The sequence below is a fragment of the Myotis lucifugus genome, unplaced genomic scaffold (assembly GCF_000147115.1).
Source record: "Myotis lucifugus unplaced genomic scaffold, Myoluc2.0 scaffold_40, whole genome shotgun sequence".
Lineage (NCBI taxonomy): Eukaryota > Metazoa > Chordata > Mammalia > Chiroptera > Vespertilionidae > Myotis > Myotis lucifugus.
In genome coordinates this window covers 1,106,383-1,132,682 of record NW_005871088.1, presented here as the reverse complement: position 1 = coordinate 1,132,682, position 26,300 = coordinate 1,106,383, and the positions used below count along the sequence as shown (strand labels likewise).

The 26,300-nt window shown below is 50.8% G+C and overlaps 2 protein-coding genes across 2 annotated transcripts in view; both read right to left on the bottom strand.

Moving 5' to 3' along the window:
• Positions 1 to 8,249: 8,249 nt before the first annotated feature.
• TREX2 (three prime repair exonuclease 2) lies at positions 8,250 to 11,668 on the bottom strand. The gene is made up of 2 exons (XM_006087702.3): positions 9,902 to 11,668; positions 8,250 to 9,277 (listed from the first exon to the last, which is right to left on the bottom strand). Exon 2 carries the CDS (start codon positions 9,247 to 9,249, stop codon positions 8,539 to 8,541), a length of 711 nt encoding a protein of 236 aa, XP_006087764.1. The 5' UTR covers positions 9,250 to 9,277; positions 9,902 to 11,668; the 3' UTR covers positions 8,250 to 8,538.
• A 150-nt stretch (positions 11,669 to 11,818) lies between these two features.
• HAUS7 (HAUS augmin like complex subunit 7) overlaps positions 11,819 to 26,300 on the bottom strand; it is a 23,527-nt gene continuing 9,045 nt past the window's right edge. Inside the window, exons 4-10 of the mRNA XM_006087701.3 lie at positions 26,145 to 26,206; positions 21,180 to 21,271; positions 20,622 to 20,759; positions 20,448 to 20,532; positions 19,732 to 19,944; positions 18,533 to 18,644; positions 11,819 to 12,115 (exon numbers count right to left, since the gene is read on the bottom strand). Of these exons, the coding sequence (XP_006087763.1) occupies positions 12,018 to 12,115; positions 18,533 to 18,644; positions 19,732 to 19,944; positions 20,448 to 20,532; positions 20,622 to 20,759; positions 21,180 to 21,271; positions 26,145 to 26,206 (800 nt within the window). The 3' untranslated portion in view covers positions 11,819 to 12,017. The remainder of the gene's footprint in view (positions 12,116 to 18,532; positions 18,645 to 19,731; positions 19,945 to 20,447; positions 20,533 to 20,621; positions 20,760 to 21,179; positions 21,272 to 26,144; positions 26,207 to 26,300) is intronic.

The window sequence follows — 26,300 nt, the reverse complement described above, 5'->3', positions numbered from 1 at the left end:
TGCCTCTGTATCTATTATTGTTCAAAAGTTTGTAATGGTCTTTATTATCCATGAATGAGTGAGATCATGTGGTATTTTTCCTTCATTGACTGGCTTATTTCACTTAGCATAATGCTCTCCAGTTCCATCCATGCTGTTGCAAATGGTAAGAGTTCCTTCTTTTTTACAGCAGCATAGTATTCCATCGTGTAGATGTACCACAGTTTTCTAATCCATTCATCTACTGATGGGCACTTAGGCTGTTTCCAGATCTTAGCTATGGTGAATTGTGCTGCTATGAACATACGGGTGCATATATCCTTTCTGATTGGTGTTTCTGGTTTCTTGGGATGTATTCCTAAAAGTGGGATCACAGGGTCAAATGGGAGTTCCATTTCCAGTTTTTTGAGGAAACTCCATACTGTCTTCCATAGTGGCTGCACCAGTCTGCATTCCCACCAGCAGTGCACGAGTGTTCCTTTTTTTCCACATCCTCTCCAGCACTTGTCGTTTGTTGATTTGTTGATGATAGCCATTCTGACAGGTGTGAGATGGTACCTCATTGTTGTTTTGATTTGCATCTCTCGGATGATTAGTGACTGTGAGCATGTTTTCATATGTCTCTTGGCTTTCTGAATGTCCTCTTTTGAAAGGTGTCTATTTAGATCCTTTGCCCATTTTTTGATTGGATTGTTTATCTTCTTTTTGTTAAGTTGTATGAGTTCCCTATAAATTTTGGAGATTAGGCCCTTATCAGATATGACGTTGGCAAATATGTTTTCCCACGCAGTGGGTTTTCTTGTTGTTTTGTTGATGGTTTCTTTTGCTGTGCAGAAGCTTTTTATTTTGATGTAGTCCCATTTGTTTATTTTCTCTTTAGTTTCCAATGCCCTAGGATCTGTATCGGAGAAGAAGTTGCTTTGGCATATGTCTGAGATTTTGTTAACTTTGGATTCTTCTAGTATTTTTATGGTTTCCCGTCATATATTTAAGTCCTTTATTCACTTTGAGTTTATTTTTGTGTATGGTGTAAGTTGGTGGTCTAGTTTCATTTTCTTGCATGTATCTGTCCAATTTTCCCAACACCATTTATTGAAGAGACTATCTTGACTCCAATGTATGTTCTTGCCTCCTTTGTCAAATATTAATTGAGCATATTGGTTCGGGCCGATTTTGGGGCTCTCTATTCTATTCCATTGATCTATATATCTGTTCTTGTGCCAGTACCAGGCAGTTTTGAGAACAGTGGCTTTGTAATACAGCTTGATATCTAGTATTGAGATCCCACCTACTTTGTTCTTTCTCAGGATTGCTGCAGCTATTCGGGGTCTTTTTTAATTCCAGATGAATTTTTGGAGTGTTCGTTCAAGATCTGTGAAGTATGCCGTTGGTATTTTAATGGGAAGTGCGTTGAATTTATAGATTGCTTTGGGTAGTATGGACATTTTAATGATGTTGATTCTACCAATTCATGAACACGGTATGTTCTTCCATCTGTTTATGTCTTCCTCTATCTCTTTTTTCAACGTCCTGTAGTTTTCTGAGTAGAGGTCTTTTACCTCTTTAGTTAAGTTTATTCCTAGGTAGCTTAATTTTTTTAAAAAATGTTTAAACACACAACTCTTCCCTGATTCTCCAGCCCACTGGCCCACCTACCAGATTTTGGACTTCCGGCCCCCACCAGCATGAGAGGTTATTCCTTATCTATCAGCCTACCAGTTCGGTTTTTCAGGAGACCCCTACCTGATCCAGTCATGAAGCTAAAAACATGAACACACAGCAACTAACTGCATAGAGAAAAACTCCTAGACGTGCAGGAAGACCTCAATAAAATGCAATTATAATGGGCTATTTTAATACAATGTTATAAAATTGTGTCCCCTAGAAAAGTCATCCAGCCCCAAACAATCTTAAGCAATACGTGCTCAGATCATTAGCCAATACAATTAGAAATACATAATAAAAGATGACCACAAAGTTTTAATGACTCAGAAATTAAGATAAACTGTACTACGCAAGCATTAGGTTGGTGAGGAAATGAAAAGTGAAATTAAGCCCGGCTGGTTTGTCTCAGTGGTTGAGCATCGGAGCTATGAACCAAGAGATCACAGTTCGATTCTGTGGTCAGGGCACATGCCTGGTGGGTTGCAGCCTCGATCCCCAGTAGAGGCATGTAGGAGGCAGCCAATCAATCATTCTCTCTCATCATTGATATTTCTCTCTCTCCCTCTCCCCTCCTCTCTGAAATCAATAAAAATATATTTTAAAAAATAAAAATCTTCCCTGATACGAAGCAAAGAGGGATGTTAACTAGCAAGACTGTGGGACACCGGAAAATCAAGGGCTTAGAGCGCTTTAGTTATTCAAGATGAAAGATGGCAAAGGAGGTTAGACTTTCTCTTAGGAAATTCGAAAAAAAAAGAATAAAAAGTAAATCAAAAGAAAAGAAATGGAATTAATAAAAATAAAGACTAAAGTTAGTGAAGCAGAAAATAAAAGAAGAAATCAAAATCTTGGGGTTTTTCTTGGAAAAGACCAATGGAATATACAGAGGGGCCTTGACTCAGGAGTGTCCCGACTAACGAGTTTTTTGAGATACCAGCTGTTTAAATGGAATTAATAAAGATAAAGACTAAAGTTAGTGAAGCAGAAAATAAAAGAAGAAATCAAAATCTTGGGGTTTTTCTTGGAAAAGACTAATGGAATATATAAATGGCAAAGGAGATAACCCTGCAAATAGTGAAGAAATGAAAGAATTATGGCAATGCACTTGAACACCTAGAGGAAATGGACTTTATAGACTCTGCAATAACAAAGGGGCTCATCATTTTTTCAAAAGCAGAGTCTAGCCCAGCTGGTGTGGCTTGGTGGTTGAGCGTGACTCAGAAACCAAGAGGTCATGGGTTCAACTCCCAGTCAGGGCACGTGCCCAGGTTGCAGGCCGGATCCCCAATGGGGGTGCGTGCAGGAGGCAACTGATCAGTGAAGTTTCTCTCTCAGCGAGGTTTCTATCCTACCATCCCTCTCCCTTCCTCTCTCTCTCTCTAAAAATCAATAAACGCATATTTAAAAAAATAAAATTAAAAAGCTGAGTCTAACAAGATACCATTTATGCAAAATCATGAGTGTGTGTGACTAAGTGCATGTAATATGGGGGGAGGGGGAGCAAACGTGTGGGAGTCGGGTTATCTCTGCGTGCGGTGTGTGCACGTGTGTGTGTGTGTGTGTGTGTGTGTGTGTGTGTGTGTGTGTGAGAATGGGGATACATGGTGTGAGTGGTGGGGAAAGTGGGGAGTTGCGAGTGAGTGTTTTTTGTGAATGTCGGATGCACGTGTGCATGAACCCAGGCCCAAGCTGCTCTTAGGGGACGGGAGTCTCTGATGTGAAACTTCAGACACTCACGCCAGGCATTGGTTACTGCAAACACCAACACCCAGTCGTTTCTGCAAGACAAGAACGCAGGCGGGCCAGCCCATTCCATGTCTCCAGCGTCTGCTCCAGGTTCCTGCACGGCCTGGTTTGGATTTGGTCCTCCTCACATTGCCTCCTGCACAAGGAAGACCTGGAGATGCTCCTGGCCCTGCTACTTTGGCACTCAGCCCTCTGCAGGAATAATTCCGGTTTCAATCGGCTTGGGTCAGATATCCCCCAAGTATTCTCCTGATCACAGCCACTTCCCCATTGGTAGACACTGATGTGGCTTAGCAGCCAGTGATGCATTGTGACGAGAGACAGGTGGCTGACCAGGGTGAGCTGCAGCAGAATTGGTTCTTTGGGTCTGGCACCTGTCACCCAGAATAATGACTATGAGTCCCAGGCGCCCCCCCCCCCCCCAACCCCGCCCCAACTGCTGTGTATCTCAGAGCTCAGCTGAGTCCCTGATGTGGGTATGCCTCAGTTTGTCCCACAGCTTACCCCACTGAGGAACATTTGGGTTGTTCCTGGTCTGGGGCTATCTATATATATAAAAGCCTAAGCAACCATTACAACCAAACAACCGGAACGACTGGTCGACCAGTTGCTATGATGTGCACTGACCACCAGGGGGCAGACGCTCAATGCAGGAGCTTCCCCTGGGTGGTCAGTGCACTCCCACAGCAACCCTCCGGAGGCCCTAAACCCTCCCCCCCCCCCCGCCCGGCCAGCCAACCTTCCATGGCCCCTCCCCATGGCCCCTCCCTCCCCCTGCCCGCCCCCCCCCCATAGGCCTCATTTGCTGGCCAGGCCGAGGGACCCCCACCCATGCACAAATTCGTGCACCGGGCCTCTAGCTATGCATAAAGCTGCCAGGAACAGTGGTGTGCAAGTCTTTGTATGGACACATTCATTCATTTCTCTTGGGTAAATAAGTACCCCTGGAATCTTTGGGTCATGGTAGATGCATGTTTAACATTTTAAGACACAGCCAAACTTGTCCAAAGTGATTGCAGCATCTTACATCCCAGCAGTGTTTGAGAGTTCCAGTTCCCCCACATCACCACCGGTTTGTATGGTCAGTCTTTTGTATTTTGGCTATCCTAATAGATGTTAAATATTCAGGGATTTTTATTATTAAAAATTAAATTTTATAATTTCCACTTAAATTATATTAAAAGTGATGAAGATAATCAAAACTCATGTCTTATTTCACCACATTTTACTGTTACCTATCGTGTTCGTTTGGTGGGAATCTATGTTGCAGTGTGCTACTGGGAATCTCTTCCCAACTTCACATTCACTGACATCATGTGCAGCCTGAAATTGGCCTGGTGGAAGTATTTACACCATAGGAATCAGCACACACTACAAACCAGAGTGTAAACTATTATTGTTTGGTTGATTATGTACACTTGAGTCTGTAGTCATTCCACTGTGAATAGCAAAAAAAGAAAAAAGAAAAAGAAAGAAAAGAAAGAAATTTTCTAATATCAAAAAGTGTTATCCAATTCAGCAAAGGAGTCACTCATGTCACCAACGAATGTATGAAGTTCTGACATACATCTTTGTTGTTTCACTTTCATCTTACTAAGACAAACGAAAATATCAACCAACATTGTAGTGGGAACCACGTTCATTCTTCAGTTGCAATCGTGGGTGGGGTACAGATACAAGAGTTTGGCAAAAGTTAACAAAGGGGTTGTATGAGAATCAACTGGCCATATGAAATTTATAAATAGTGTATTGTGTATGTGATTGTATATTTTACATATATTGGAGATTTCATTATGTGTAAATTGTGTGCTCACATCCTTTACACCAGTAAAATTTATAATAAACTTATTAAAGATGAAGGAGAGGCCCTAGTCCAGCGGTTCTCAACCTGTGGGTCGCGACCCCTTTGGCGGTTGAATGACCCTTTCCCAGGGGTCGCCTAAGACCATCCTGCATATCAGATATTTACAGTACGATTCATAACAGTAGTAACATTACAGTTATGAAGTAGCAACGAAAATAATTTTATGGTTGGGTCACAACATGAGGAACTGTATTTAAAGGGCCTGAAGGTTGAGAACCACTGCCCTAGCCAGTCTTGCTCAGTGGATAGAGCATCAGGCCGTGGACTGAAGGATCCCAGGTTCGATTCCGGTCAAGGGCACGTACCTCGGTTGCAGGCTCCATCTCAACTCCTGTCCGGGTACGTGCGATAGGCAACCAATTGATGTGTCTCTCTCACATCAATGTTTCTCTCTCTCTGTCTCTCCCCCTCCGTTCCACTCTCTCTAAAAATCAATGGAAAAATATCCATGGGTGAGGGTTAACAAAAAAATAAAAAATAAAATGAAAACATTCCTTTAAAAAATATGAAGGAGAAATAGATAGATAGATAGATAGATAGATAGATAGATAGATAGATAGATAGACAGATAATAGATAGATAGGTACTAGTAGATAGATAATAGATAGATGGTTTACATTTACTTTCCTGGAAAGCTGCTGGCATCCATTTATCAGCATATCACTGCTTCCAGGCAGCAGTAAGGCAGGCCCCAGCCTATACGTACAGTACAGAAGGCAACAAGTTTAGCCCTGCCAGTTCAAGCATGGGCTCAGAGAGGGCACCCACAGCCAGGCTACCATGAGGTCAGGAGAGCCCAGAGCGGTGAGAGAAAGGCACCTGGCCCTCCCAAAGATGAGAGGGCACCGAACCAGACACTACTCTGGGACGATGGCAGTGGCCATGAATTGGGGTGTCGACCTGCTCCCCAGGGCCTGGAGTCCAGCCCCTCCTGGCTTACCTGCTGAGTGTGAAGGGACCCTCTTGGCATCACCCACTTCGCGAGTCAGTGGCCCAGAGCCTGGCCAGCCAAATAAAGGGGACTCAGCTCTGCTGAGGCACCAGCGGATCTGAGAAGCCCTGGCTGCCTAGATCCTCGTGGTGCCCCAATTCTTTCAGCTCCTGCCTGGTACAGGCAACTGACCTGAGGCCCCACCCCGGCCCGGCCTTGTGGTGCCTCCCAGGTGGGTGCTCTCCTGAGGCAGGGAGCCAACTAGCCCTTCTCAGGGAGCTCCGCAGTGTAAAGGCCACATTCCCAAACTAGCCCCTGCCCGTCTTTCCCTTATCTCACACCCTTCCCACCCCTTCCATTCTGTCTTTGGCTAGGCCCCAACCCCTTTACTTCTTTTTTTTTTTATGAAGTGTCTGAGATTTTTAAAAATACATTTTTATGGATTTCAGAGAAGAAGAAGAGGGAGAGATAGAAACATCCATGATGAGAGAGAATCATGGATTGGCTGCCTTCTGCAAGTCCCCCACTGGGGATTGAACCCACAACCCGGGCATGTGCCCTTGACCGGAATCGAACCTGGGCCCCTTCATTTTGCAAGTCAACGCTCTATCCGCTGAGCCAAACCAGCTAGGGCACTTTTTTTAAAAAATATTTTTTTTATAGAGGGGAAGGGAGAGAGGAACATCAATGATGAGAGAGAATCATCGACTAGCCGCCTCCTGCACACCTCACACTGGGGATTGAGCCTGTAACCTGGGCATGTGCCCTGACCGGGGGATCCAACCATGACCTCCTGGTTCATAGGTCGACATTCAACCACTGAGCCACACCGTCCAGGCTGCTTCTTTCTCCCTCAGTAGCCGTCCTCCCCCTCCAGGCTCGCTCTCCTTCTCCACATAGCAGTCTGAGAGGTATTGTAAAAACAGAAACCAGATCCTGCCCCCCTTCTGCTTACAACCCTCTGTGGCTCCCCATTGCCCTCAGGGTCAGTCCAGACCCTCTGGCCCAGTGAATGAGGATGACCTGACATGGCCACTGCCCGTGATCTGGCCTCACCATTCTGCCAACTTGCACATTGTAGTGGCTCTAGTCACTTTGACCTACTTAGGGTTCCCCAAACGGGCCCAGCTGGATCAAGACTCAAGGCTCTGCTCATGCGAGTCATTCTCGGGCGTGGCCACCCCACTCCTGCTCACCTGTTCTCCCTGTCTCTTGGATATCCCTTCCGTGCCTTGCCCCATTGTTTGGTGACACAGGCGGGGCCCCCAGAAGCAGGTTAGCTGGCTCCCCAAGAAGCCCAGCCGAAGCAGCTGCCCTCCCCACGGAGCAGCCTCCAGGTCCTCCTCAGGCCTTGCCATGAGGAATATGGGGCCCAGGACGGACTCCTAGGTGTCGCCCTCACTGCACCAGCTACCCCGCCTCTTCTACATGCCTCAGGTCAGCTCTGCAGCCCAGACTGCCTCTGGGTGCAGCCTAGAGCCTCCATTATCCCCCTCACCCCGTACACTCCAGTGGGCCCTTTGCATGTATGTGCCTGCGTGCGGCTGTGGGTGCCTCCCCTCCTCCCCAGCACTCCGATCCTGCCAGGCACTGCGTTAGTCTACCAACCTATCATATCATCCCATCCCGCAGCAGGGGCTCCGGGAGAGGGAGGAGCTGGCAAGTGCTGGAGCTGAGCTTTGCCCCGGTGGGCTCCGCCCCCGCTCCCCCTCCTCCTGGAAAAGCCGGAGCTCCTTGGGGGCTGGGGCGGCAGCTCTTTCTTTCTTGGGGCCACAGCAGATGTCCCTAAGGCCCTGTTCACTCATTTCTTGGGCCTCTGAGGTGACAATGCAAGGAGGCAAAGGTAGACCAGCCAAGGAGGAGGCCGGTGGCTCGGGGCCCACAGCGTGTGAGCACTCACGTCTTTCCCACCCCCCACCCCCATCCCCAGCCCTGAGCTCCCAGCAGGGAGAGGCCACAAGAGGCCAGACCTGTGGGGCTGCCCCCTGGGCCCTGACTGGGCTCCCTGCCTGGCCCTCTGGGCAGGACATGGCGGGGAGGAGGTGAGCAGAAATTCAGCTGGTGAACAGTTGGCAATGTTTATTGTAAGGCAGGGTGAAGGGTGGGAGCCCGAAGTGGCAAACTCCAGTGGGCTGGGGGTGAGGCTGGGGGCTGGGTGGGCCAGCGCCCAGGGAAGGCCTGGCAAGTGCCCAGCTAAGAAGATGCCCAGCTGAGGATGGGGCCAGGGAGAGAGGTAGTGGTCCAGTGCCTGCTCCAGACCTCAGTGGGGCTGGATGGTCAATGCTGGTGCTGCTTGTGGTGCAGGAAGCGGACCTTGCCCCCCTGGGTGGTGATGTGAAGGGGCCCCTGGCACTCAGTCCTCCAGGCTCGGGCTATCGGGCGGCGTGTACATGGGCTGGATGTGAGCCCAGCTGCGGGCCTGCTCGTCGGCCCAGGTGAGCAGCTCGGCCGCGCGGTGCAAAAAGACCATGAGCAGCGTATGCACATCTCCCTCGGCCGAGTGGGCCGCGCTCGGCTCTGCCTGGAAGTAGCGGCGAAAGAGGCTGCCCAGGCTGTAGCCCTTGCAGCCCTGGGCCCGGGTGCCATGGCTGTGGGCACGGTCCAGGCCCCGCAGTGCTGGCAGTGTATCCAGGCAGGTGGTATCCTGCGGCAGGTGGGCACCTAGGCGCTGCAGCTCCGTGCACAGCAAGGGGAAGTCGTAATCAAAGCCGTTGTGAGCCACGAGGCAGATGGGGCCCTCCTGGCGGCTGAGGAAGGCCTGTAGTGTCCGCACCACGGCCTCGTCGAAGCCAGCCTTCCGGCACTGAGCCAGGCCCTCGCTGCTCAGGCCCGTGATCTCGCTGGCCTTGGAGGTGAAGGGGCGCTCCGGGCACATGCACAGCGTGAGCTTGTCAAGGACGCGGGGCAGCATGGGGGTGCCAGCCTCATCGCGCTCTGCGTTCTCCAGAGAGGAGCGGTGGACGGCGAACAGGGATATCTCAGCAATCTCGGGGTCCACATTGGGGAGCCCAGTGGCTTCCAGGTCCAGGAAGACAAAGGTCTCAGCCCGGGGAACCTCTGACATGGTGACGTTCGCACAGGGACAGTGACACCTAAAGTTGCCAGAGCAAGAGGCACAAAACCTGAGGGCCAGAGATGGGGATGCCTGGGCCCAGCCACCTGCAGATGTCCCAGTGGCCAAGGCTCCAGCCCCTCTGGGTCTCCTTCGTACCACCCACACTCCACTCGGTAAGACTTGAGGCTTTAGGGGCAATTTCTAAGGCCCACATTCAGGGACCCTGCTAAGGGGCCTCCCGAGCTTGGACCCAGGGACCAGGGACTGTCACTTCTGTCCAGGATGAGGCCTGCCAGGGGCTCATCACCCCCTCCATCCTGGCCCCTAGTCCCTCCCTGGCCATCCCCACTACCAAGTAGTAAAGGGCAAAAAAAAGGCCTGATGTGACCAGAGGCCTCTGCCTCCTGCCTTCAGGTCCCTGTCATCAGCGATGTGGGAGGCATAGCCCAGGATGGTATCTTCACTGAGACGCCATAGCCAGGAGCCTCAGGCATAGCAGCCCAGGTGTGCACCCCTAGGGTCAGCTGCCAGGAAGCAGGCACCTGGGAAAGCCTCAGTCGTCCCCAGCCTCCCTGGCACTCAGGCGCTGGCCCCAACCTGGCCTCCACCTGCCTCCGGGCTCTCAGTGGCTGTCCTCGCCAACCCAGCCACGCTGGCTTACCTGGGGCGGACGCTGTGGCTGGCTTCCTGGGCTGCTGGGCACCTGTCTCCTGCACACAGGCTGCTCCAGGCGGCCTTTAATCAGTGCCCTTTAATCAGCAGCCATGGCCCGCCCTCAGCCGCCTGTTGGGCAACAAGGAGGCCTGAGGCCGTAGGACCTGTGTGGCCGGCTCGCCATCCTCTTACTCGCTCACAGCCACCGGATACACGCCCGCCCGTGTTTACAGATCGGGAAGCAGGCTCCCAAAGCAGAATCTCGACCAGCCCATGCGCCATGGGCTGAGGACGTGTCGTCACAGGCACAAGGAGGAAGCGCGAGCCTCCCGCCCAGCCGTGTCTGCAAGTCTGAGCCGGCCAGGCCGCAGGAGCTGGGCCTGGCCTACCTGGGTTTGATGCCCAGCCCCACGCTGAGGCCCCTCTCACAGAGGCACGAGGCCCCCTATCCAGGGCACAGTCCCCTTGTCATAGAGGACCAGGCTGCCTCTTGTGAGGACAGTGACCTTGGAGTTGGAAAGAAGCACCCGCACACACCTTATTCGGCCATGAAGGGGAAGGGTGCACTCTAAGGATGGGGCCTTAGTAGCACCCCCGTGACTGGGGGCAGCTCAACCACCTTGGGGCCAGGAAGAGGAAATGGTATCTGCCTCATGGGTACAATGACTCACAATATCTAAGGCGCCTGTAGCAGGGGCTTCCGGGTTATGGTGAGGCACAAGGCCTGGCCCTTTGAGCCATGTGTTTCAGGTGAGCCAACCCTTCCCCTCTGAAGGAGCAATGTGAGGGGCGGAGTAGCAGGCTGTCCCAACAGCACCAACAACCTCAGGACCACGGGAGCAGGGGTGAAGCCCAGCCCCTCAGCCCCTGGGCTCCAGGGCCTTCCTAGCCCACTAGGTTTGGCCAAGGGTGAAGGACACAGTTAAGATAGGAGGCGGCGGAGGTGGCAAGGCCATCCCTGGTCCAGGAAGCAGGTGGCATCATCTGAGAACCTCGTTCTCGAGCAAGATGTGCCAGCAGTTGGCCTGTAAAGTTGTTGGCTCACCTAGGCAGTGACCTTGAGCCTGCTTGTCCTCCCACCTCCTACTATAACCGTGTAGGGGATGCCCCAGGCAGGCAACCAGGTTCGGGGAGGAGGCAGCTTGAGCAAGAGGCGGCCTGGCACCCAGCTCCCGGGAGCCTCCGCTTTGCAGCACCCACAGGAGACTTGGGGAAGCAAAGGTGCAGCTGCAGGGAACGGGACAGAGGAGGTGCCAGTGAGGCTGGTGGCGAGTGTTTAGAGGGAGGCCCCCCCCCTTAGGCCTGACGGAGACAGGGCCCCACCAGTTGTGCCTGTTCTTGTGCTAGAAGGGAGGGAGGTGGCTGTGACAGGCACACTGCTCAGGAAGATACTGGGTCATCCTGAAAAGCCCAGAGAACAGCTTCCTGGACAACCAGTCAGGTCACCAGCAAGAATTCCCCTGGCTGGTACCAGGCGCCCTGGGGAGGAGGGAAGAGGGAACATGGGCCGGGTCCGCTGGATCCCCGATGTACTGGGTGCAAGGGATGGGGGTGAGGGACTGCGAGAAGCCCTCACAGAGGACCCTGAGACTGATCACAGGAGAGGCTGCAGCTGGGCAGGGGGCAGGCTATGGTCATAGCCGGTCAGATGTCATGGCAACGTGGAGACTTCCAGCACTTGGCATCGCCAAGTGTGGCAGGGGATACAGTGAAGCAACAGGAGCTACTCGTGCCCATGCAGGCGAGGAAGGAGTGGGGCAGGGCCCAGGCCCCCCAGGACAGCAGGTGGCACATGGCAGGTGTGGCCCAGGCCCCAGAACCACCAGGATGTGAAGGGAGGACTGGGCAGCAGGCACCACGGGCCACACAGCAGAAGGAAAGAAGGAAGGAGGCCATCACGCAGAGCCATAGAAGCAAAAAGCAGGCGAGAGGCAATTTCTTCTAACCTACGGTTTCCTTTTTCTTCAGCTCACATTGCCCCACCCCCCAACCTCTGCCCCTTCCCGCCCCCCACCCCCCACAAGGAGCTGAAGGTCCATGCATTTGGAGGCTATGCCTGGAGAACATGAGGGTTATAACTGCTTCCCCTGCCGATGGCTCGGTCACCCCGGCTGCCTGGCTCTTCAGAGTGCAACTTCCAGATCGAAGCCTTCTTCGAGTCTCTTTTTCAGACTTACACTGAAGAGCTTATATTTCTGGATTAGTTCTTCCATTTTGGCGGCTGCAGAGCAAAGAAAAATACAAACCACAAAGTGAGTCTAGCGCCTCCCACGGCCACCAAAGGGCTTACCGCTGGGGGTGGGGTGGGGAGGGCCATGGGGCTGGTTCCCACAGTGAACCAGAAACAACTGAACCAGTCGTTGTTAAAGGGGCTGGAGAGACCATGTGCTGGAGAGCAGTGAGGGCCACGCAGATGGAAGGGGGGTGGGACAGGTTGTTGTGACTCGATCAAACACAAATCAAATGACATGGTCCTTAGTGGTGACCTGCTGCTTTGCTTTCAGGGGTGGGGGACACTGCCACAACACACATCTGCCTCTCAAGGTACCAACTTCAGATGACCACTGGGTATGGAATGGGGGCACTTGAGCTCACTCCTCTCCCCCACGCTGGGTATGGGGGTTTCCCTGGCGGTGGTGCCTTAACTTAAACCCACACCTATTCTCTCCTCCACCAACCTGCTTCCCTGCCTCCTTGCCCATCCACATGGCAAGGTAGTTAATTGGCATTTGGTCCTGCCCGTCCCAAGGGTGACTCTGAAGCTCAGGAATCATGGGGTGTGCCTCAAGGTGACTGGCCTCAGGGAGAAGCTAGAGCAGGCAGACTCCTGGCAGAGCTGGGACCAAGCTGGGCCCACCCCGGATGGGTCCCGAACACCCTCCCCACTTGACATTGACGCTCTCGGCTCTCGCTGGGGTCACGATAGCACTCTTCCTGTTGCGATCACATTGCTCCACAGACAGGCTCTTCCTAAGTCACCTTGGGTATTATCTGCCTTCATGGGATCCTTAAGTTTTCCCAACCTCTAGACCCTCTAGCCCAGCGGTCGCCAACTGGTGGTCCATGAGGTCCAAAAGGTCGGCGACCGCTGCTCCAGCCCATTGCTCTCCCAGGCTGCCCCCACCCTAGCTGATAAATCAGTTAACATGTCTCCACTCTGTCCCAGACTCAAGTCACTACCTGGCCCTGTGTTGGCTGAGCTTGGCTGGGTCTCAGATCCCAGGCCGGAAGCCCCAGGCTTTCTCTCTGGAAGCTTTGTGCCCCAGCCCTGCATCCCTGCTACTCTGGACTTCAGAAGGCTGGGTGGGCCTGGGCACATGTCTCTTTGGTTTCATCTGTTCTAGGCTTGGAAACTGGAGACTCACCCCCTCAGCTCTGTGCACCTGTTGCTTCACTGGTATCCTCCACCCTCCACCCTCCATGTTCCTTCCTCTTTCTCTGGAGAGCCTGTTAGCCACCTGAATCGGGCCTCTGCATTACTTCTCTGTCTTCATTTTCTTTCTCTGTTTTCTTTCTACTCTTAGATATTTGTTGCCTCATTTTGTTGTCTACCTCTCTATTGACTTTTCAACACGCTGGCAAGCCTTTTTAACTTGTAGGAGCGTTAGCTTGTTTTTCTGCACCTTGCTTTTCATTTGGACATGATATAAGGCTTCACTTAATGATGTCAGTGAGTTCTGGAACTCTAGTAAAATAACATAATGAAACCAATTCTACCATAGGCTAAGCCTTACTGGGCGGGAAAACTGCGGGCTCGGGAGCCACACGCGGGCTCTTTGGCCCCTTGAGTGTGGTCTTCCACAAAAATACCACGGCGGGCACGCACGTACAGTGGGATTGAAACTTCGTGGCCCATGCGCAGAAGTCGGTATTATGGGGAAGAGACACACTCAAGGGGCCAAAGAGCCGCCTGTGGCTGTCGAGCCGCAGTTTGCTGACCACTGAGCTAAGGAATAAAATAGCATCTCATCAATATTCTACCACTAGGACATTATTTGAGGACCTGCTGTATTGAGTATGCGAGTTCATTTCTCTGAAAGATCCATTAGCCCAGCTTTCCAGGTCTTCTGTCTTTCATGGTGCTGGCCCTGCTGTGTTCTGGTGGAGTCTCCATTCCCTGCAAGGTCTGCCCTCCACCAAAGGAGCTCTGTGGGGGCAGAGCAGCAGGAACAGACGGGGGTCAGCCCATGCCATGGACCCTCAGAGGCCAGAAACAGGTGGACTTCACCTGGGCTGCTGCCTGGGATTACCATTCATTCATTTCAATGGGGTCCATTTCACTGGGAGCACCAACCTGTAAAGACCTGCTTGGCTTTCGCCCTCTGCTTCCGGCCTACTTGCCAATGCCCCCTCGCCAGGGCTGTGGGCCACCGGGCACACACGCGCCCCCAATGCTGTGGTTTTCTCCACCCCCTGCATCCATCAAATTGCTCCCATCCACTTTCTAGCATCCAGAAAGCTGCTACGATCTCGATCTCTCCTTGCTGGTGCTGTCAACTCCCTCCCTCACCCCCAGCACAGACAAGGATGCTTTGTTTTCAAAGTGCATTGACATTTTCATGGCACTGGGGACTCCGGAGGCCTGGGAAGTCAAATGGGGCCTCAGGTCCACCCAATGGAGATGATGACTGGTGAATGACAACGGGACAAGCAACCAACATAACCCGCCTACTGGCACCCAGACTGGTGGCCCAGCTTCTTATACTGGGAGGGGAAGTAGCACAGACACACAGACCTTCCATAGTGGGAAGCCTTGAGGAGGTGGTGAAGACCTGTGCCCTCAAGTTTTCAGGTGGGAACAGGGGAAATGCACAGGCCATTCCGACTGGCCCTTGGCATGGACCGTGCCTCTGGGGTGTCTACAGCCCAAGAACTCCTTTCAAACAAAATCAGGAACTGAACTTGGACATGCAGTAAGCCCTCTACGTGTAAGGCAGCACCACCCAACAAAGCACAGAGGGGGAGGGTAAGGCGGAGGGTGGGGTTCACACATCTTAGACAAAAAGGGTGCCTATCTAAAAGGTAAAACTTGCCCTAGCCAGTTTGGCTCAGTCGATAGAGCATCGGCCTATGGACTGAAGGGTCCCAGGTTAGATTCCAGTCAAGGGCACATGCCCGGGTTGTGGGCTTGATCCCCAGTGGGGAGCATGCAGGAGGCAGCTGATCAATGATTCTCTCTCATCATTGATGTTTCTATCTCTCTCCCTCCCTTTCCCTTCCTCTCTGAAATCAATAAAAATATATTTAAAAAAGAAAAGTAAAAGGTAAAACTTGCCACCAGTCCCGTGACCACGGCTGAGATGGCACGCAGTGCAGAAGACTAATGATCACCATTACATTAATGACAGCGTGGACTGTAATTTATTAACAGCAATTAGACACACTGGGGGTGAGAGTCATAGTGATAGTGGTGCTTAGGATAAATGTTAGGATATATTTTAAAATGGAGGATTCTGTTGCAGTTCAGTCCAAAAGAAGAGAGGTATCTGAGTGCCCGGTATACATATGGCAAGTGTCTGTGCCAAAGCCAAGAGCGGGGAAAGGCCAGAAGCCAGAGGAGAGGGTTAGCTAGAGAGTTCATGCAAAAACAGCCTCCAAAGGGAGGGCCCAGAGGCTATGCAGCCTAAAACCTCTCCTTGGGGGTACACTGGGGGGGGGGGGAACGGCTATAGGCACATGATTTAGTACCTGCTGCCTGAGGTGGTGGATAAGAGTTGAGACAAACCATAGACTAAGCAGAAAGCGTGATAGGAGAGGCTGGGGGAACGAGATGCCCACAAGGGAACCTTGAAAGCTGTATGCAGGCCCGAGGCTGTGCAGATGCCCAGGAAAGACCTGAGAGGGCCCTAAGTGATCACGTCTGGCTGACCCTGAGGCTCAGAGCAAAGAGGACGTGAGGGAGAAGAAAGAACTGTCAACTGTCCGGCCGGGTGTTAATAAAAAACATGAAGCCACACATCCGGGAAGCTCAAAACACTCCAAAAGGGATAAACTCAAAGCAATCCACACTGAGACATATTCTAATCAAACTGTCAAAAGCCAAAGACCACGAGAATCTTGAAAACAAGAGGAGGAAGTGTACAAGGAAGAGTACAAGTGTACAAGGGCTTCTGTAAGAGTGACAGAGACACAATCATCACCAAGTCAGGACAGCGGTTAGCCGTAGGCAGGAAGAGGCATGTGAGGGGTTTCGTGGCCGCTAGGCATGTTCTAGCTCTCAACCTGGGTCATGGTTACACAGTATTCACTTTAAAATCATTTGAAATGGAATAAAGGGGCAGTTGCATAGGGAAAATATCCAACTATTTCATGTTTCTACCCCTAGGAGTTGAGACACCTCCTTAAAGGCTCTATTTCTTACCAGAGAAAAATCTTCTCAATGTATATTTCCAAAATAAAAAGATAAACTTACTCAGAAAAAAAATGTTTAATTGAAACTAAATTAAGCTACATTTCTGCCCCTATCCAGCAGTGGAAATGTCAGAAGGATCAAATCCAGCGCTGTTGAAGACAGAGCAAGATGGAAACCGCTTGGCCTTGCAAATGGTGATGAATGGAGCCTCTCCACCATGACCTCAAGAACCCCATCCTAAGGACATAATTGAAAGTGGGGACCTACACTTTATGTTTAAACATGTTCGCTGCATCCTTTTTATTTTTTAAATCTATTTTTGTTGATTTCAGAGAGGAAGGGAGAGGGGGAGAGAGAGAGAGAGAGAGAGAGAGAAACATCAATGATGAGAGAGAATCACTGATCAACTGCCTCAGCATTCCCTCTACTAGGGATCGAGCCCACAACCTGGGCATGTGCCCTGACTGGGAATCAAACCATGACATCCTGGTTCATAGGTTGCCACTCAACCACTGAGCCACACCATCTGGGCAGCTGCATCCTTTTTAAAAGATTGACAATGGGGGAACTACCTAAGTCAGTGGTCGGCAAACTCATTAGTCAACAGAGCCAAATATCAACAGTACAACGATTGAAATTTCTTTTGAGAGCCAAATTTTTTAAACTTAAACTATATAGGTAGGTGCATTGTTATTAACTTAATTAGGGTACTCCTAAGGCTTAGGAAGAGCCACACTCAAGGGGCCAAAGAGCCGCATGTGGCTCACGAGCCGCAGTTTGCCGACCACGGACCTAAGTAATATGTGTTTATTGGGGGAATATATGAAGACTACAAAGCAGGATAAAGAAACAAATTAAACTAAACCACCTCTGATTCCAACAGGAAGAAAACAATGTTTACATTCTGGCCCATTTCCTACGAGGGGTTCTTCTATATTGTTTTCCTTTATTTTATTAAATATTTTTATTGATTTCAGCTGCCTCCTGCACACCCCACACTGGGGATCGAGCCTGCAACCTGGGCATATGCCCTTGACTGGAATCAAACCCAGGACCCTTCAGTCCACAGGCCGATGCTCTATCCACTGAGCCAAACAAGCTGGGGCTAAACTGTTTTCCTTTAGAAAGGTGAGGTCATCTAGTGCATTTCCTTTTTACTCCGCATTTACCCTTCAGCATTCTAAAATATGCATTTCCTCAAGGTGTGATCACCAACCTTTGAAATAATGAACACTACTTCACCACGTAGACCATTATCTACCTGAGTGCTACCCAATGGCAAAGCTTCATCTTGTTTTCATCTTACACTATTACAAACCCTGCAACAGCATTAGGAATCACACTCAAAACCTGAAAGTGACCTACAGGCTCAGTAACAGAAGATGGTAAGCAAATTATAGCAAATGGCTGAATGGAACAGTGTTTGATAATTAAAAATGCTACTTTGAGAACATGGGAAAATGCTTATAATGAGGTCCAAGGGAAAGAACATCTATCTATATAAAAGGCTAATATGCGAAGTGTCCCCTTGCAAAGTGTCCCCTTGGGAGTTTGATGGGAGACCAGGAGTTCGATCCGCTCGCTATGACATACGCTGACCACCAGGGGGTGGCGTGGAATGAAGCCAGCAGCAGCAAGGCCCCAAATGGCCCTGATTGCCGGCCAGGCCTAGGGACCCTACCTGTGCATGAATTTTGTGCACCAGGCCTCTAGTAATAATATAAAAGTACATGTGTTGTTATCACACTTCACTTATACAAAGAAATAAAAAAATGAGAGGAAAAAGAATGGAAGGTGCCCAGCTGGAGTGGCTTAGTGGTTGAGTGTTGGCCTATGAAACAGGAGGTCACAGTTCGATTGCTGGTCAGGGCACATGCCCAGGTTGCGGGCTCGATCCCCAATGAGGGGGCATGCATGAGGCAGACAATCAATGGTTCTCTCATCATTGATGTTCCTATCTCTCCCTCCCTTCATCTCTGAAATCAATATAAATGTATTTTTAAAAAAAGGAATAGAGAGAAATAGACCAAAATATTTGGTCTATTTCTGGGACAGGATATTGCGTTGTTTTTATTTTACCTCTGCATGTCTTTGGGTCACCCCAAATTTCTACAATTTAATGTTCTGATTTTATAATCTGTCAAAAGCAGAAGGGGCCAGTCCCCAAATGTTCCCCAAATACTGGATGAGCACAGAAGGAACCCTGGCATGAGGCAGGTGCTAAGCCAAGGTGCACTGGGACAGCCCTGTCTGCGACTGCAGCTACATAAAGTGGTGACCACGTACCCAGACTCATCGCCACGCTGGCACCGTAGCTCTGCCCACCCTCCTGCTGCTTCTCCGCAGTCTCAACAGCATTTGCCGAGGTTTCAGTGACGTCCAACACTGCTTTCAACAGCTGAGAAGGAGGGAAATGTGTGGGCATTAAGTGCTGTGGTCTGACCCACAGAAGGCATCTCTTGCTTCCCACCCAGGTTCACGTTCAGTGTGTGCTCCTCCCTAGGCCCTCAAGCATGTGGCATTGATCCCCGAGGATACCCATGGGTGACAGCAGGACTTCCAGCTACCTGGAGGCTCACCAATCAGAGTTCTGCAATCTAACTTCCTTTTTCCTGGCCCAGCAGGGACACCACACTATCAGGTGCCCCATCCCACACTGGTAGCCAAACAAAGCCAATGGCATAGTGGGAATATATCCCACGTTGGGGAACTGTTGCCCCCAATTTAAAGGGCCTTTCTGATGGGAGAGGACAGGAGCCTTTCTGTTACATAACCAAGACAAATGTTGTAGAAGCCCTGAGCCAACGTCAGACTTCTATGCATGGCAACTGGGCTCATAATCATAACCAAAGCCTGCATTTAGATTAGCTCTGGGGCTCTGAAATGTAAAACTTAATGAGTAAATATTCACATAGTTGGCTCAGCAGCGTGAGACCACTTTCTCCTGTTTCTCTGAGCTGAGTCAAAGGCACAAACAGGAAGCATGTGGCTGTAGGCCATAGTTCTTGGTCAGACACACAAGAACAGGCCAGGATACGTTTGGGTGTATCGTGAAGGCAAGAATGAGACCAACACAGGGACAAAAATTGGAACGAAATACTCTGCAGCCACTAAGATCATGCTTTCAAAGAAGAAAGATATGCACCGATGCTCACAATAAAAATCCCAGTGACAGAGCAAGAGTGTCACAGGCAACGAGCACCCAGTGCAGGCAGTGCACAACCTCTTTCAGGCCCAGGGTCTTGCCTCAGGTAACACCCCCTGACGTGTAGTGAGGCCCTGGAGGAGCCATCAGATTAACCTCCCCGGCAACAAGAGAATCTCCTGCCCCAACCCACTGAAGGTCCCAGGCTGAGGGCGGAGCCTAGAACCCAGCTGTGTGACTTGCTCACAGGGAGCCTGGGCCAAGCCCCGCCCAGCCCTCTGTCCCAGCCCTAGGGTCCCTGAATGGGGCCTACAGTGGGAGAGGAGAGGGTGATTCTTACTTTGCGGCATGAAATCAGAGTCCTGCACACAGTTTCAACGATGGGGCCGAGCGGGTGGATGAAGGGGCAATCCAAGTTGCAGCACTCGCTCAGCTCTTTGTCGTACACTTGCAGGAAAGCCAGGACGAGCTGGTGGAAGTCAGAGATGACCAGGCGCAGCTTCTGCTCCAGAATGCCAGCTTCGGCGCTGCCTATACCAACCGCTTTCTTGTGCTGCACAAAACCAGAGAGAAAGGGTCCGTGGAGGTTGCCCTGCCTGCTCATGGGGTACCAGGTCCCTTCTACCCACCAGGGGCCACCCCAGGCTTCCAAAGACCAGTGGCGGAAAAGAACAACTTGCTTTCGAGCAAGTTTGACTGGCTTCTGGCCTCAGCCCTGCCACTGCGGCCTGTGTGGGCATCAGCGCCCTCCTCAGGAGAATAAGGAAGCCAAGCCAAGGACTGCTGGGAGGGTTGCACACGAGGCAGCACACGAAAGCCTGGAGCTCAGGGCCTGGCGTGCAGTCCACCTGAGGCCAACCCTTTGCATCTGACAGGAAGCCTCCCAGCTCCTGTCCAGAGCTTGTCTGTCTCTCCCCTTCACGTGAGCTGAGCAACCACTGCATTCTAGCCCATCAGGACCTACGCACACGCTACCTCACTTAAGCCTCACAAGCTTAACACCTAAGCTCAGGGTAAAGAGAGGGTGCCTTAGGCCCTAGGCGCCAGCACACTCACCTCCGCCCGCAGGACCTCCAGCTTGTCCACGCTCTCCTGCAGCTGCTTGACCATCACCAGCACAGTCTTGTCATCGTTCACCTTCCTGCAGGAAGAGAAGGGGGGACACTTCCGTCACAGGCCACACGTGGAAGGAAGAGTGTCTGAGATCACAGAACCATGCAGGGCTTATACCTCTTGCTGTCATAAACCTGTGTGTTCACACGTGCTTTACAGTCAGGTCTCAGGAGACTCCGCAGATGGGGGCTGGAGAAGAGGCTCCCCAGTATCTTCTCGTTCTCCTCCCTGGTCTTCTTGAACTGCCTCTCCACACTGCAGAGAAAGCCCAGGGCCACAGTCACTAGCCGGAGCACAGCATCCGGGGACTGTGCTGGCAGCCTTTTGAGGTCCCATGGGGAAAGCCCAAGAGCATAAAGCAAGAGCTGGCCGAGGCCAAGAGAAGGGGTCTCCTCCAGTCCCCGCCTGCTTTGGTAACCGGAGCTGAGCCCCATGCCTCTAAGAGCCCCCCCACCAGCAGGGACAGCCCGAGCAGGCCCAACCCCTTTCACCCTGACAGCCTGGGACCTGGGCCAGTATGCACCTGCGGCCGCCAGGGCAAGGAGTGAAACCCCAGCTAGAGATGTGCCTGGTGGCAGGCCCAGGTGCCCAGCAGGTCCCCTGGCCACCAGCTCCAGATGGAGAACCAAGGACACCTGCTGGCCATTCTGTGGAGGGCCTGTTCCGAGACTCTACCTGGACATGATGAGACATCCGGTGGCCATGCTCCGGACTGCGTCCAACAGCTCTTCTATGAGGCGCAGCTGCTCCAGGGTGCCGCCCCGGCCCTGGGCAGGAAACACCGCATGCGCTCACTGACAAGGCATGCTGGGTGCCCCCGTCGCACACCCCACCCTGCTGCGGCTAGTGGGAAAGAGAAGCCTGGTCCCCACCCAGCAACATCGTGGACTGGCTCGGGAACCTTAGCCTCAGGGGATGCTCTCACTGAGCACTTCCTGTTCACGCCCAGCCCTGGGCTGCAATAACGCCTGGGACCACTCTGGAAGTGACAAGTGCTGTGGAAACACATGGGACTGTGTGCTCATTATACATCCAACAGTGCGGCTTCTTGGGTGGGCGTGCAGGGTGCAGGGGGGCCTGCTGAAGGCAGAACACAGCTCACAGGGACCTGATGGTGGCCTGTTCCTCAGGCACATCTCCAGTAGGAGGCCTGTCCTTCTCAGCGGATCACCCTCCCCAGCCAGGAATGACCAAGCTGATGGCACAACAAGATGGGGCCCTGGAGGTGGCCTGCACCGACCCTGCTCCTCCTCCCAGGCAGATCAAGGACTTGTCCCTGGCCGGCGGCACATGGTCAGCCTTCTAGCCAGGGTCCCCAAGCAGCAGCTGAGTTAGTTCCCTGCCCTACAGGTGGCTGGGATTCCCGGCAGGCAGCTGCCCAGCCAGGAGCTAAAGGCTTCAGAAGTATAAAGCCTCCCTCCTTCCAGAAAGAGGAGAAGGCTTGCGGTCAATCCCCAGGACCCACTTCTAACGCGAGAGGCCTGGCCTGCTCCAGAGAGCCATGTGAGCAAGGATGGCAAAAAGAAAGCCGGGCCTGCTGCTCCACTGAAGCTCCTCATTGCCCTGCCCTGCACACCTGCTATTCTGAGGAATGCACTAGACCAGTGGTCAGCAAACTGCGGCTCTCGAGCCACATGTGGCTCTTTGGCCCCTTAAGTGTGGCTCTTCCACAAAATACCGACTTCTGCGCATGGGCCACGAAGTTTCAATCGCACTGTACGCGCGCGCCCGCACGTGGTGTTTTGTGGAAGAGCCACACTCAAGGGGCCAAAGAGCCGCACGTGGCTCGCGAGCCGCACTTTGCCGACCACTGCACTAGAATGATTCACTCAGCCAGCCTCACTGGTGACTTACTATAAAGCCCTCCAAAAAGCATTTGCACTGCCTGGCAGTGTTGCTCAGTGGTTGAGAGTCAACCATGAACCAGGAGGTCATGGTTTGATTCCCAGTCAGGGTATATGCTCAGGTTTTGGGCTCAATCCCCAGTGTGGGGCATGGAGGTGGCATCCAATCAATGATTCTCTCTCATCACTGATGCTTCTCTCTCCCTCTCCCTTCCTCTCTGAAATGAACACATGCCATCTTCCTCTCATGAAATGCCCACCTCTCAGAGTGGGACAGAAGGTGTCTGCAGCTGCAGACAGGTAAACGCCAGAGAGAGTATAGGGAGGCACAGAGACCAAGGTTACCACTCAGACGGTGATGACTGGCTGTGTTCTCTCCTCTGCTCTCCCCAAACCTGCACTCAGCCCAGCCCAAACCCAGAAGAGAGCACAGTGGTACAGAGTTTTCCAGAAAAGAGAACCCCTAATGTGCAGAGAGAGCAGGAGAAATCCCCGGCCTTTTCTCGCTCCCTCTTCTTTGTTCTCTCAGATCTCAGACCTCTGGCAATAGGATGGTGGGGGTGGCAGCAGCGACCAAAGTGGCTGAGGGCAGAAAACAGCAGGGGCAACACTCTGGGGGCAGGGAAACTTCCTCTCCATTTGGTGGAGCTATGGGGCCAAATCCTGCTACCCCTTCTTCCTCTCTGTCCTCCTGCTGCTGTGGTGCAGTCACGATGTGAGTGATTTACGGCTGAGGAAAAGGAAAAGGAAAGCCCTTTCCCCCAGGAACCAGATAGTATCAAAGAGATGACAGGGAGGGAAGAGCTCAGGAAAATGACCCCAGAAATCTGTTTATGAATGCCTGGGCTCGCCCTATCTCACCCCCCACCCCCACCCCCGCCCTCTCTGCCCCATGTGAGGGTGGATCTGATCTTTTTTTTAAAATATATTTTTATTGGTTTTTTACAGAGAGGAGAGGAGAAAAATAGAGAGTTAGAAACATCGATCAGCTGCCCCCTGCAGGCCCCCTACTGGGGATCAAGCCTGCAACCAAGGTACATGTCCTCGACTGGAATCAAACTCAGGACCTTTCAGTCCATGGCTCAACGCTCTATCCATTGAGCCAAACCAGTCAGGGCAGATCTGATCTTGATGAGCATTCTGAAGACTCTGATTACTAAGCCAGGGGAAAAACCAGCGCCCAGGTCCCAGGCCAACCACCAGGTGGCGCACGTGCAGGACAGACCCAAATGGCACAAAGGCTGTGGGAACTGAGCTGTCACTGGGACCACAGGCCAGAGAAGCAGGAAGCTTAAACTAACCAGGTTAAGTGCCTTCTAAAACACAAACATTCACCATAAAATTTAACAAGACCCAGAGTCAAAGTAATAGTCAAAATGTCCAGGACACAATCTAAAATTACTTGGCACATGAAGAAACCCACAAAAATCTCTACTTGAATGAGAAAAGACAATCAATTGACATCAATGACAAGATGACGCAGATGCTGGAGTAACCTGACAAATTTAAAGTAGTCATCATAAAAATGCTGAATAGGTCATCATGAACACTCTTGAAACAAAAGTCAAAATAGAAAGTATCACCAAGAAATCAAGATTTAAAAAAACAAACACATGGAAACTTTAGAACATAAAAATAGAAAAACTGAAATTAAAAACTCACTGATGGACTCAATAGCAAAATGGAGAGACAAAGGAAAGAGTCAGTGAACTTGAAAACATTAACAGAAACTACCGCCCTAGCTGGTTTGGCTCAGTGCATAGAGCACTGGCCTGTGGACTGAAGGGTCCCGAGTTCAATTCCAGTCAAGGGCACGTGCCCTGGTTGTGGGCTCGATCCCCAGTAGGGGGCAGCCGATCAATGATTCTCTTTCATCATTGATGTTTCTCTCTCCCTCTCCCTTCCTCTCTGAAATCAAGAAAAATATATTTTTTTAAAAACAACAACAAAAACCAAACAGAAACTATCTAATATGAGCAACAGAGAAAAAACAGATAAAACTTTGCATGTATGGCAAAAGACACAAACTTGCAGATTTGTGAAGCTGAGCAAATCCAAACAGGACAAACACAAAGAAATCTTCCCACAAACACATAATCAAATTGATTAAAAAAACTAATGACAAAGAAAAGAATGTTAAAGTAGCGGGAGAAAAACAATGCATGACCCACAAGGGGGAAATGATTCAAATGACTGCAGATTTCTCAACAGGTCCTGCGGAGAAAGAACTGCTAATCCAAAATTCTGTACCTAGTGAAAATATCTATCAAGAATGAAGGGGCCTGGTCTGAGGTGCTCAGTGGTTGAGCGTCAACCTATGAACCAGGAGGTCACAGTTCGATTCCCGGTCAGGGCCCATGCCTGGGTTGTGGGCTCGATCCCCAGTGTGGGGCATGCAGGAGGCAGCCAATCAATGATTCTCTCTGATCATTAATGTTTCTATCTCTCTCTGAAATCAATAAAAATATATTTTTTAAAAATAATAAAAAATAAAAAAATTGCTGAAGGCAGTTCTTCAGAGGGAAGTGAAACAATACCAGAAGGAAACTTGGAGCATTACAAACAAAGGAAGAATAAAATAAAGAACAAAACCCCATTGTCATCTCAGTAGATTCAGAAAAAGCATTTATAAAATTCAACACCCTTTCATGATAAAAACTTAACAATATAGGAATAGAAGGGAACATCTTCAACCTGATAAAGGACATCAATTAAAAAAAAAAAAACCACTGGAGTGGCTCAGTGGTTGAGTGTAGACCTATGAACCATGAGGTCATGGTTGGATTCCGGGTCAAGGCACATGCCCAGTGAGGGGCGTGCAGGAGGCAGCCGATCAATGATTTTCTCTCAACAATGATTCTCTTATAACTCAACAATAAAAAACCAAATAATCCAATTAAAAGTGGGCAAAAGAATTGAACAAAGACATTTCTCAAAAAAAAAAAAAAGATCTATCAATAGCTAATAGGCACACGAAGGTGCTCAACATCATTCGTCATCAGGGAAATGCAAGTTAAAACCACAATGAGATCGCCCTTGCACCCACCAGGATAGCCGGAACCAAAAAGACAACAGTAAGTGTGGTGAGGATGTGGAGAAACTGGAACCTCACACGTTGCTGGTGGGAATGTAAAAATGGTGCAGCCACTTTGGAAAATGGTTTGGCTGTTCCTAAAAAGTTAAAAGTCAAGTTACTATATGACCTAGCAACTCCTTGCCATATACCACTCCTAGCTGTATACCCCAGAGAACTGAAAACATGTCTTCCGTCAAAAACGTATACAGGAACATTCATAGCAACGTTATTTATAGTAGCCGAAATGTGGAAATAATTACTTCAAAATTTTTTTTAAATATTAAGAGTGGAGGGCAGGGTTTCTTTCTTTGAATCAGGAGTGACGGATGGGGGTGGGAGGGTGGATTAGAGCCGCCTTTGTAGAGAAGCCTGCAGTAAGGCAGCACATGGGGAAAATGCATGGGCTCGGGAGTCATGGGCCTGGGTTTGTCACTGGGTGACTTCAAGTGAATTGTCACCTCTCTTGTCAAATGGGCCTAAGACAAGTACTACTGCCAAGGGTGGGCGTGACAATTACTGACATGTTAAGTACTTACCACAGTGCTGGTGTGTAGAAAGTCATCGACCGAGTACAAGATGCACTCTGTCCCTTTGGTCATCAGAAGCCTCGGCCTCCTCAGCAATGGCTACGCTCTACTCAAGGAATCCTATGGGTTCCTGCCCTGGGGGGCTAGGGAGCAGGGGTGGGGATGAGTGGGGACAGAGAGGGCCCTCTCTTACCATCAGGATGTCCCCGGTAACCGGCCCAGTCAGCATCAGCTCACGGCTCACTGACAACATCACTGTTGGAACACAAGGATTCTATTACTGCAGATACCCACCCAAATAGCCGTGCACCCAAGGGTGCAGGGTTCCCAGTAGTTCTCAGGGAAGGGT

Coding starts and splice junctions, on each gene's coding strand:
- TREX2 (XM_006087702.3), bottom strand. CDS start 9,249: ATGTCAGAGGTTCCCCGGGCTGAGACCTTTGTCTTCCTGGACCTGGAA.